Source organism: Hippichthys cyanospilos, chromosome 7 (genome assembly GCF_059441005.1).
Source record: "Hippichthys cyanospilos isolate Australia breed blue-spotted pipefish chromosome 7, RoL_Hcya_1.0, whole genome shotgun sequence".
Classification (NCBI taxonomy): domain Eukaryota; kingdom Metazoa; phylum Chordata; class Actinopteri; order Syngnathiformes; family Syngnathidae; genus Hippichthys; species Hippichthys cyanospilos.
In genome coordinates this window covers 9,231,680-9,244,569 of record NC_142375.1, presented here as the reverse complement: position 1 = coordinate 9,244,569, position 12,890 = coordinate 9,231,680, and the positions used below count along the sequence as shown (strand labels likewise).

General features: G+C 40.8%; 1 protein-coding gene across 1 annotated transcript in view; it reads right to left on the bottom strand.

Annotated features, from left to right (window-relative positions):
• Nucleotides 1–2,069: 2,069 nt before the first annotated feature.
• bcl11ab (BCL11 transcription factor A b) overlaps nucleotides 2,070–12,890 on the bottom strand; it is a 38,541-nt gene continuing 27,720 nt past the window's right edge. The window contains exon 3 of the mRNA XM_088420440.1: nucleotides 2,070–7,470. Within this exon, the coding sequence (XP_088276566.1) occupies nucleotides 5,474–7,470 (1,997 nt within the window). The 3' untranslated portion in view covers nucleotides 2,070–5,473. The remainder of the gene's footprint in view (nucleotides 7,471–12,890) is intronic.

Below are 12,890 nucleotides of genomic sequence, written 5' to 3'. Positions count from 1 at the left end.
TTTGGTCATGACATTTGTCAACAGAGTAAAATTTGCAGCTGATGATCGCAACTTCTCGGCAGAATGTGTAGACTAGCACTGATTTTCATCGAGGGAATTTCTGCGCTGTTTAACTGTCGCTGCTAAATGGCTGGAAGACATTTATGTTTTGTTGCACCTGTGATGGGCAGGCCCGCCTCTACCAACGGACTTGCTGAGCCCATGTTAGGCTTAGTCCCTTAGTCTTCAAGCGCTTGCTGTATTTAAAGAAAAAAGAAATGTGTTGATTTTTCTCACAATCGTTTTACATTGATGGATTGGAGTTGACCAACCTATACACACATAACCAACTCCAATGACATTGGGACATTGTGTAAAACATTCATAAAAACAGAAAATAAATTGCAAACATTCTTCAACCTGTATTAAATTGATTAAAACACAAAGCAAATATATTTAATGTACCAATACGCTGTATTGTATTTTTTTTTGCAAATGTTGTCTTGTTTTGAATTTGATTCCTGCAACAAGTTCCAACAAATTTGGGACAGCAGCATGTTCACCACTGTGAATGGGTGTTCAATGAGCGTTTGGGAACTGAGGACACCAATTGTTGAAGCTTTTTGGTGGAATTGTTTACCGTTCCAGCTTGGTGTAGAGTCTGGGGTCTCCGTTTGCGCTTCAGTATGTGCCACGCATTCCCAGGCGACAGGTTTGGACTGCAAGCAGGGGAATCTAGTACCCACCCTCTTTTACTACGAAGCCACATTGTTGTAGCGCGTGCACAATGTGGCTTGGCATTATTTTGCTAAAATAAACAAGGACGCCCCTGGAAAAGATGTTGTTTGGACGGCAGCATGTACTGCTGCAAACCCCCAATTTAACTTTCAGCATTGATGGTGCCATCACAGATGTGTAAGTTGCCCATGCCCTAGGCACTAACACACCCCTGTGCCATTACAGACTTTTGATATTTGTTCTGCTAACAATCTGGATGGTCTTTTTCCTCTTTTGCCCGATTGCACAAAATCCATGATTTCCAAAAACAATTTGAAATGCGGACTTATCGAATCATAAACTTTTCCACTTTGCATCTGTCCATGTCGAATGAGTAGGGGCAAACAACGTTTCAGGACGTTGTTGCTGTATGGTGTTCACTTTCCATGGTACAGTCGACTCATACTTGTAGATGTAGCGACAAACTATGCTAACTGACAACGGTTTTCTGAAGTGTTTCTGAGCCCAAGCAGTAATATCATTTACAAAGTGTTGTTGGTTTTTAATGCAGCGCCACCTGAGGCACCTCACCTGAGGATCGAAGGTCACCGGCATTCATCGTTAGTTTTCGGCCTAGCCTCTTTCTCGTAGAACGTTCTCCGCATTCTCTCAATCTTTTGATGATATGCATTATGGACTGCAGATGGTGGAATCCCTAAATCCCTCCCAATGAAACATTAAGAAGCTTTGTTCTAAAACTGCTGGACTAATTTTTCATACAGTTGTTCACAAAGTGGTGATCATTGCCCCATGTTTGCTTGTGAAAGACTGAGCCTTTTGGGGATGCTCCTTTTATACCCTATCGTGACATCACCTGGTTCAAATAAATCAGTTTGATAGTGGAATGTTCCAAAGAGGAGTTCTTTGACCCTATCCCAGCTTTTTTGAAACAGGCAATCTATTCAGTTGAACATAGGTTGCTTATTTGTTTATTTGTTTTTGTTTTTTTTGCTAGGCACCAGCAAGAGAATGTGCATACCTGTTCCAGATTTCAATTTATGGAACAACTATAAAATAGAACTGAAAAAATGTTAATAAATGACTGTGCTCAAAGAGTTTTAAAAATATATTATTTAAAAAATTGTCAAATTCTCTTTTTCAAAATAAGAGAATGTCTAAAATTTTGGGTAAATTTGTGACGTTTAAATTTTATATACAGTACACAGTGTATATGATTTTATATATGTGTTTATGATTGTATGCATGAATTATGTGCAATGTGTTTTTATGTTCACTAAAATAATCTATCATACAAACAATTTTTTTTCAGCTCCATTTATGTGTCATGAATAAACTGCAAATTCGTTCCAGTATGTATGTCATACCTTTTATTTCTTTTTTCCAAAGACAAAACGGCTGAGTGAAGAGAAAAATGCAGGCAACAGCTGAAAACAGTGGCATTTCCATAACCGAAAAATAATAACAACATTTGTATGCTGACCAGGAACTCTTAAATGTTGATCCGTGACCTTTGGTCATCAAACAAAGAAACCAAGCCAACATAATTCATCATCACAAAAGAAGGTGGAAGGGGTGATGGTCAATAAACGGACATATTTTGCTGTGACGTTGTTCTGAACTGAGCATATACTGAATGTGGGTGTACAGTCATAATAAATAATGTCAACCAATGTCAACTTCAAGTTCACTCGATAGCAGATAAGAGTACAGAACACAGACCGGGCTGAAAGATGGATGTACAGTACATCAGTACCATATGCTGTAGCAACATGCAGCAAACCTCTTTCCATCATTTTCTCATATTGACTATAAAACTTGCATATGATATGACATGTACCCTATGTAAATCAAGCACTGTGGCTGTTTTGGCAAAGTAAAATACAACAGGAAATGAACTCAAAAACAACAAAATAAAATTCAGAAGAAAAACATTGCCTTCCAAATTCATGATGGGCTGATTGCATATGAAAACAGTTATTTTTCATTAACAGCTGGAATGTTATCAGGTGGTACACGCATAAGGACAGTAAAAAGATGGCTAACAATAAACCCCAACAATAGCTTGTATTACTGCATATAAATTGGCAGGAAACAAACAAAACAAAACAAAAAAAAAAGGATATGTACAACCACCTGTTTTTACCTTACTGTGGTAAGTCCAGCAGGACTGCCTGAAAAAGTCATCATATGACCTCTCACCCTTGGAGAACACCACAATGTTTTTGTTTTGAAAAACGTACTTATTTTCAAGCTTACAAATTATTCACACTATATTATCCTGCCAAATTAAAAAAAAAATATACGGTGGCAGCTTGTTGGGATTTTTTTCACTACAGAAAAAAGGGTACATTGAAACCTTTAAAGAGTACAGGCAAAACCATTAAAAATACAGGCTCCAACATAAATACTATAAGTGCCTACACTAAGTGAACATTAATTTCAAATGCAATTCTAAATAGAAAAAAAAGTCGACCGTAAATGTATTTTGAACTTAGGAACTTACATGAGTGTGCATCTTCCTATGTGTTTTAAGTTCTCTCTATATATTTATTTATCATATATCTCCCGCCTTGCAAAATATTTTGTTCAACCTGAAGACTTGTGTACAGTAAAGGCAAAAAAAGATACGAGACATGTTCATTACAATTCAATACATAGTGATCAAGTCCTGAATGTCAACAAGACAGAAAATGTAATCAACAACAGAAATCAAAAATACAATTTAAATAAAACTCTCCCCAAAAGAAAATGACATGTACTGACACATATTTTAGAAATCGGCAACACAATTTAGTTAGCTTTAGAAAAAAAGGAAGTTATTTTCATTTTTCTGCACTGAAGGGTCCTTTATTTAAGGTTAGTAAGACGCAGGATGCTTCAATGGCATCCTTCCCATTGACCCCCACTTTAACCGACTAAGATTTTGCTCTCAGAACATATTTGGCGAAGGCTTTGACAAAATGTTCTTCTTTTTCTTTCCTTTTTTTATTTTTAAATCTTAAAAGACACCACAGTTACTGCAGGGCCAACGCAAGGGCTGAGTTTTTCCCTTGAGCATCCATTTGTAAACTGGGGAGATGGAACAGTGCACGTAAATATTCCCAGATATGTAATCCGGTCCTCATTTTATACTCAACCAACTGTACCTCCGATTAGAGAGACAGATACAGACTGTAGGCAGAGTGACAAGTGCTATAATCATTAACAAATGACAGGGTGATAAGAGAAAATACTACAATTAAAATGAGTGGCAACAATTGAATCAAAAAGAGGAAAAATTGGCTCTGTGTAAGTGGAGGAGGGTATCTGTTTAAAATTCGGACATTAGTTGCATTACCAATGAGGGATTATTAAAATGTTCAATTTAATGCAGTCGAAAAAATAAAGAGGGCCTAGAACATTTGAATTGTAGAGAGACCTGGTTATATCCACACCTTTTCAAAACCCCAACCCACACCAAGTATCCCCGCCATCACCAAAATCAAAATCTGCCTGATAGTGGAAAAAAAGACTAGAAAAATAGACTAAAAACCGACTCTGTGGTCTTCAAGTTAATGCTGGCTACACAGACTGCCCCGATGACATAAGAAAAAAAAAAAACAACACCAAAAAAACTGTGTTACATGAACACGCACAAAAAACAAGGTTTTATTTTCAAAGAAAACAAACACTCTAGAAAATTAAGAGCTTCACGTTGGTTAGAACAACTCATCGGAGTACCCTCTCAGTATGATACACATGTACCAGAAAACCAAAAACCTCCACAAACCTTTTGAGCATGTAGCATGCCAGTAAACAGGATTACAATCCGAACAATGAAAATATACACATTAGGCAGATAAATGATTGACCAGAAATCAACTTTTGTTTTTCTTTTAAATCTTGTTTCAGCTGGTTTCTTAATGCTCTGCTCAGTCACAACATGTCAGGGTTGTACAGGTGCTTGATGCAAGAACCTGTTTATTCCGTATGTGCACAAAATGTCCTGTAATCGTCTACATCTGAAACGCCAAGCTTATAGCAAAAGGAGGATTAACTAATGCAGGTAAATATGCAAGGCACTCTTTGTTGTCATTTAACACCATAGTATTAATTTCATTGTTTGTAAAAGAACTAAGTCATGGTGCTAGTGCCTAGCAATTCATAGGCAGCCCGATTCTTGTATATATACAAGGATTATATACAAGTAGTATAATCCTTGTATAGATATATATATTATATATATACACATATATATTTATGTACATATAGGTATTTGACGTCTATCTTGCACGGAAAGTCATTCACAAAGACCAGTTTTAAAAGTAACCCTGCTTTTCTTGATGTTTGAATAATATGACTCTGTTTCACTATGCTTGGAAACCTGATATGTAAAAGAGTATGACGTTTCTGCAGCGAGGGTTCAAATAGGTTGGCGAAATCTAAAGAATCGACAGCAACACGAGAACAACCAAACCCAACTGTCACCGATAGTTTTAGAGTAGCCATATACACACCGAGCATGCTGTCCAGTTACAAAAAAAATATATAAAATGTGTAAATTATTGCACAATAGAAAGGCTCAAAACGTTTTTCTTTTTTTTTTCTTCGTTTCATACAAGAGTATTGCCCCATTGGTTGGGAAGGATAACAGAGCTGTACTGTGTACTGTCGTCTGACCCTGTCGTCCATTCCTTTCATCTATTGGCTACGTAGCCAGGGTTGAATTTTAGCCAAAGGAGCTGAAAGAGAAAGCGTACAGCATGCTGTTTTTTGCCTACTCCGTCTTAATGTTGTTAGCTAAAGGGCGGTCACTGTGCCACTTCTTCATGTGTTTCTCCAGAGTACTGTAGACACTGAAAGGCATGTGGCATATTTCACATTTGTAAACGTCTTTTCCCATTTGTCCATGGGTTTTCATGTGGCGTGTGAGCTTGGAGCTCTGGGCGCAGGCATAGCTGCACAGTTCACACTTGTAGGGTCGCTCTCCAGTGTGACTGCGTCGGTGTACTGTCAAGTTACTGCAGTTCTTGAAAACCTTCCCACAAAACTCACAGGTGTCACTGCGGCGGCCGTCCTTGGAGCTCGGCCTGCCGTTGCCGCTGCCGCCGTGGGGTGTGCTGGCCCCGCTGCCCGTGCCGCTGCGTCCCGAAGCGGCCCGATCGCCGTCCAGCTCGCCAGGCGGAGTCGAGAAGCGCAAGCTGCCGTTCTCGGAAGAGTGCTCGGATGAGGAGGCAAAGGGCGATTGTCTGGAATCTCCGCCGGTAAAGTTGATGAAGGGATCCTTGAGTTGTCGCGAGGCAGCGTAGCCCGCTAGCCACTGGGAGTAGACGTTTTCTGAGTTTGCAATAGTGGGCGTAGGGGGGTCTAGATCCTTTTCCACCTTGATGCGTTTCGACAGAGGGCTAAGGGAGCCTGGGCTAATGCCACCACCCAACAACTTCCTGGATAGACTGTCAGTGGATAAAGGTCCCAGACCATTCATTGTTGTTGTGGTCCCATCATCCGCCCGGTCCGACTCCATCGCTGAATCGTCGTCAGCGGGCTCCTGCGAGGAGCTCCGACGCCGAGGGTGCAGGGCCACGCTGTTTTGGTGGTGGCGGGCCCCCTCTAACCTCAGGCTAAAACGATAGTCGTTCCTGTCTTCTTCAAGATCTCTAACCATTGGCTTACCTTCCATCTCCTCCTCCTCACACTCTTCCTCTTCCTCCTCTTCTTCTTCCTCTTCCTCCTGTTCCTCCTCCTCCTCCTCCTCATCGTCTTCATCGTCTTCCTCCTCTTCTCCGTTTTCAGCCATCAGACCATTGTTCTCGCTCTTGAACTTGGCCACCACTGACTTGAGAGCATCAGTTGCGCTGCCCATCAGCTCGCTGGTACCAGGCTCGGGAGAGCTGGCCGCGGAAAGGCCATCTTCTGACTTGGTATTAAGCACCAAAGACTTGTTCTGACAGTGTGTCTTCATGTGTCGTTTTAGCTTGCTTGCCTGCGTGCATGCGTGGTTACACAGATGACACTTAAATGGCTTTTCCCCTGTGTGGCTACGTCTGTGCACAATAAGGTTACTCTGGAATTTGAAAGTCTTCCCGCAGAACTCACAAGACTTTGCTTTTAATGGCGTGCCCGGTTGAGCTGCGTTGGATGTGGCGTTAGGGGTAGACCTCGAGCCAGAAGGTGACTGGGAAGTGGAAAGAGGTGGCGTTGCAGAGAACGGTGGCTTTGATCCTGGCTGGAATGGTTGAAGAATCCGTTGCATAGGATTTGGCCGATTGGGGGAGAGGGGAGGAGAGCCTCCTGTGGCGTTTCCGGCCAATTCACGGAGCCTTCTTGAGAAGTCCATGTTTGGGGGAGGTTCAAGCGGTATTGAATTGAGCCTCATCACCCTGTCGAAGGCGCTAGGATGATGGGTTGCCAGAGCCAGGTCATCTGGGCTGAGGTGATGACGCGGGGGTGGGCTGAACAGGGGCGGGGTACGGGGATAACGGCCTTCCCGAGGAGTCGATACCGAATCTCGTCCGGATCCAGATCCTGGCATTCGCAGCAGGCTGTAAGGACTACCTTCAGCCAGGTGCACTGCATGAAGGGGAGGCTGGGACGAGGCACAATCACCCCCCATCCCAGGAGCAGCGGCTACACGGGGGGTGAGAGGACTGCCTGGCTCGCTCTCCAGGTAGATCCGGAAACCGTGAGTGTTCTGAGCATGCTGGAGAAGGAACCAAGCGCTGGTGAAGGGCTGCTTGCATGTGGTGCAGGTGTAACTGCTGGGTTCATCTTTATCTGTCAAAAGGGAAAAAGAATAAACTGTTATCACAAGCGAAACTGAGGATTAGTTTTTACAAAGGGAAAGAATACACAAAGCATGTACGAAGCCTTTTCTTACAGAAGGCTATTTTACGCTGTTAAAGTAAAGCTGTGAGTTGACTCAGATCCACTTCCATCCATTTTGTACATCCTGCTCAAGGACACAGGAAGCTGGGATGTATTGTTTGTCAACAGCAGTCAAAACATTGGGGCAAATTAAATTGGTTCAAATCAGGATTTGATGCATGCTGTGCTATTCCAGGCTTTGTAATGAAACTAAAGTTGGTAGCACATTTTGACAAAGTTATATTGCTGAGAGACATATATTTATAGTAAAAAACTCTGGTTCTTAAAAATTACGTTTTTTTTTTTTTAGTTATATTTTCTTTTCGCTCTTGGAACAAAAAGTCTACTTTACGACATGACTGGTGGATGTTAATCAAATGGTATGTGTGGAGTAATTTTTAAATAGCATGCAATACAATTTATGAAATTGCCAATACTCAATCTACAGTCAGTGAAATGCTGTGGCATAAAATAGAATAATAAAGGATAAAAATAACAATGAGAGAATTCTGAGGCTGCAAATGTCCAGAGGACATTTACTGCAATGAGTTTAGCCTGACCATGCATTTCTAATCTTGCTGGCCTATCTCTACAGCTTTTACATTATTTTGTTTCATGTTATGTTTTGTTTGTACTGAGTATATGTTTCATGTTATGTTTTGTTTTGAGTAAGCAAGCAACAGCACAACAATGTAATTAATTCCGCGTATTAACTGTGAATATGAATACAAGGTCAAATGTTATTAAAATAAAGCAACATTTTAAAAATCACAGCTTCTCACTATACGCAAAATGGAAAATTGTTACAAGGGAAGCACTTTTCAAAATGCATTTCATGCATTGCTTTTATATCTAATGCTTTATGGATTTATTTAAATCCTCTCAGGTGAATAGAATAGGCGAATGTGGGGAAAGCAGAAGTGAGAGATATGCTAAATAAAAACCATCCACACTTGCAAATATGCACAGGCTTTCATCTCTTGGCTTCCCCATCCTTTCTCCCGCTTCTTTTTTTTTTTTTTTAGCTTTCTGAAGTCATTTGCAAGAGAAAAAAAAAACCAAAATGATTTACATACACTGGTGGCCGAGAAAATGCTCGAGAAAGACTTAAGATTGCTCAGAGTGTATGACCGCGCGTATGAGCGATCCCTAAGATGGGAGGCAGGCTTGCATGTTTTTAACCCTGCTGTGGCAGCGAGACAAAGAGGTGAAGATGGGACAGTGGGAGAAGACTGCTGCTGAGAGAAAAGAAGTACATTGTGGATGAGCAATAATGGAAACCGAATGGCGTTTTGTGTGCTTCCTTTCTATTTCATGTGTCTATAACCGTTGTGACCCCCTCCGAACAATCTCACTTAAAGACCAGAACATGGCATAAAATGTGCACCCAATCAAACCTCCATGCAAAACCTTTTTCTTCAGAGTGAAAGGAGCTGGAAGGGGGTATACGGGTAAATTATGGATCATTACAATCTGAAAAAAATTACAGTTAATTGTTGCCACCTGCAAGAGGCTTTGACCCACTGTGGAATTTTTCCATCATAAACAGCCATTTGTCCGTGCATGTTTTTTCTCCCTCTCTCTCACACAGGCAAAAATGCAATTTGTTCATAACACTGACTTTGGCTATGAATGCATTTCCCCAGACAGAGGATGTTTTACGGTTTATGGCATCAATAACCTACTGTTCACTTTGATTTCATTATTGCAACCTGTACACACACACACACACGCTATATATATATATATATATATATATATATATATATATATATATATATATACACACACACACACACACACACACACACACAAAGCATGCACACTCGTCCTGTGTGTGAACAGATGGCGTATATGCATAAGGCGTTACACATACTATTTATTCTGTTATTGCAAATGAAAAAAGACATATTACACGGATCAGGGGGGCAGGCGAATGGGGGTTGCCTACTTGGTGGAGAAAGGAAATCACTGCAAGATCTTGGAATTAAAGAAAGCAAGCATGGAAGGTAGATCAGGAGAAGGAGGTAAGTGTGGCGTGAAGGGGGCATTCCTAATGACATGTTTCTGAAGGACATAGCACAGACTTTCCATGTCGTGAATTTGTTTTTGTATGTGGCAAAAAACAGCATGTCCTGTGCAATCACAAATCCGTCCCTGAAATTAGTCAGTGCTCATGCCACAAGCAACAAAATAATTGTTATTCTAGCATGGCAGTGGACACACTGATGGGCATGGAAAAAAAAAAAAAGTAGTACCGGCTACATGACAGGGGATATCTTAATAAGCCCACTTTTCCCCCTTAATAGTTGTCCTCAAAAGATGGAAGGACACACTTTAAAAAAAGAAACATTATTCTGACATGCCGTTTGATGGCCTCAAAGGGCTTTTTATACAATAGTATAGCAGTGAGATGTGTGAGGTAAGAATGATCTTATAAACAAATCTGTCCTCTAATGGAATAAAGAAACACTCATTTTGCCTGTCTGGTTCTCCCTTTACAGTATGTGGTGAGTTAGGAGCGGAGAGTAGAGTCGCTCGGCCTAATGCTGGATCTCTTAGTCCCTTTGAAATAGGATCATCCAAAAGGAGAAGCCACACTGACAACTCTGTAGCTACCATTTCATGGCAAGGACTGAGAAAGGGGTCTACAAAGGGAAGCCTACATTAAAAGAAAAAGGAGAAAGAAAGGGGGATTTGAAACAGCATGAAGAAGGTATGAGGCAGAAGGCAGATCTTTAACAGTCAAAGAACCAAAAGGGAGGCTAACAAGTCTTTCAAAGTCATTTAATCACAGTCTATGAAGTAATCGTGATAACTACTCATGTGAAGTTCACGAACAAACCGAGTCTTTTTGAACGGTACTTCACTGTGCATGATGGAACGAGTCTTTGTAAGGAGCCGTCCATCCTTCCTCCCATGTTCACCACCCCCATGATCAAGAGGAGAGAGTAAGAAGGGAGGGGCAGAGGTGGCGCGGAAGATCTGTCAAAGACGCATGCATGCAGTGTAGCCCCTTTTTTTTGCAATTCTTAACATGCCTGAATATATTTACTAATTACAAAGGACAATTTACATCAAATGGTTCCATCACTTAAACACTTAAAATATGACATTAATTGAGATGTATAACTAATCCCAGTGTTTATTTTAAGAGTAAAACGTTCATTTTTTATAGTAAAATAAAAAAGATCAAAGTGCCAGTCTTTTGAACAGCTCTTTTTAGTGAATAGCTTTAGTAATAGTTCCCTTTAAATAGCCAAAAGTCCCATCTCCAGTGATAACCGTTACATAGAGGATACACTCCTGAAACCACTCTGAGGCATGCAACACAGAAAAGCAGAATGACACCTTAAATAGCATATGGAGTCCCCTGTGGTTTCTTTTGTGGTACTCCCAGCTTCTGGAAACAGTAGTGAGTGTATGCAATTAACACAACACTTTAGACAATTGCTTGGTGATTCAACCCCTAAATCCTGTTTATTTAATAAATGCTGTCAACCTGTGCACATAATGACCACTGCCACTGATTTATTGCTGTGCTCAATTTTTTTAGCCCAAACACTACAAGAATATACTGAGTACAGTGCCAACAGTCAAGCGTGGATACATGTGCCCTTAAGTTGACAATATCTACCATGTTCCCTGGAAGGGGGTTAGCATAGACACAAATTAATTAAAACATCACTTGATCCACGATGGGGATTGTCACCGATGTCATGGATTTTTCCCACGAGACCATGCAAGTGACTTTAAGCGGTTGTTTATGTGTTCTTTTTCTAAAACAGCATCTGTGAGCATGTTACATTAAATTGTACCTGTGCTGCTCTAGCTTTTGCTTCAGCAGTGCCAATTTAGAGGAGGATAAGCAGTCTGTAGCAGAATGGCATACAAATTAATTAATTATGTTGTTTGCAAAGGTTTTTGCAGCTCTGTGGGAATTGGGATCATTTTGACAATGTATTCCATACAGAACAAAAACACCATAATACTCATTTTCAAAATGTCCTTTAAGCGTGCCGTAAGACAGGTCCGAACAAATGTTACGGGCAACATATAACAAATGAGAAAGTACACAATTATAGCTTTGTGTTCTGATCGGTTCAGCCGATTGGGAAGTACGGAAAAGTTTAGTGACTTGATTCGACCTCCATTTTTTGTTTTGTCCTTCACCACACATTGCAATGGGGTCTTCTTGTCCTGGTAAGGCCACATAGATAGCTCTCAATGATATTGGCCATTTAGCTAATGGAGGAAGAAGCTAACAGGATTACCATGCAGGTCTTCCAAATTGAGAAGGAAGAGGAGGGTGGCACCAGCAGAGGAGATGATGGGGACTTCACATGTCATCACCATTTTGAAAAGTTATCAGTCGCCCGAGCTTGGGAGCACTCGCACACCTCTAAAGTGATTATGCTAATAGAAGGTCTTTGCCAATATTCAAAAGTGTTTATAGGTGTTGGAATTTTGTGCCTTGGGAAGACTGCGGGCCTTTTAAGACTAACGCTTGTTAATGGGATTACTACTGTTTATGTCATTAGTGTATTCACAGGCAGGGATTGGACAGAGGTGAAGGGTGAACTATGCAGGAAGGGGTATGGTGACGAAAAAAAGGATGCTCGTAAAACAGGCAAATTTTCTTTGACGGCTTTCACATGACAGACTTAAAGAACAGCAAAAATATTGACAAATTTAGGAATGTGGAAAAAAAGCTTTTTCTTTTTAAACTTGGGTCAAACATTTCTTTTTTTTATTATTGATTTGAGTTCAGAAATCCTCTTAAACAGCAGCAGCGTGGCCTTGTTACTTATCTTTTCCCTCCAACACCACCAAACCTGAATTTCTCTGTCCCACAACTACACACGCACACTCATTTCTTTGTCACGGGCCAAACTCGGTGCAGTGCGCTGAGCCAATGACCGCAGACAAAAGGTTTGTTTGACCAACACTTGTTTCTAAGACAAAGCCGGATACGGGGAATGCTGTTTACTAAACAGAAAGCCAGCCAGCCGACTAGGCCAAAATCCAAGCCTTTTTACGAGTTTGAAGTGGCCTCGCAATACCGGGTTGGTGTCTGGAGTTACACAAACTAGACATTTCAAAGAAGCTGACCACTAACCACGACATACGCCACACACATACAGTCGAAAGAGGCAGGCCCAAAATGGCAAAAATGATGAAATGAAAAGGAAACGTTGTCCATGCTGGCATGGACACACAAAAGGAGCAAAGCAGATCTTTAGATAAACAGGCATGGTGGTATTTGAGGCATATGTGCCCTTATATATTATCTGTCAATGTAATATGTTTTCTTGAAAAAGACCGGTAAG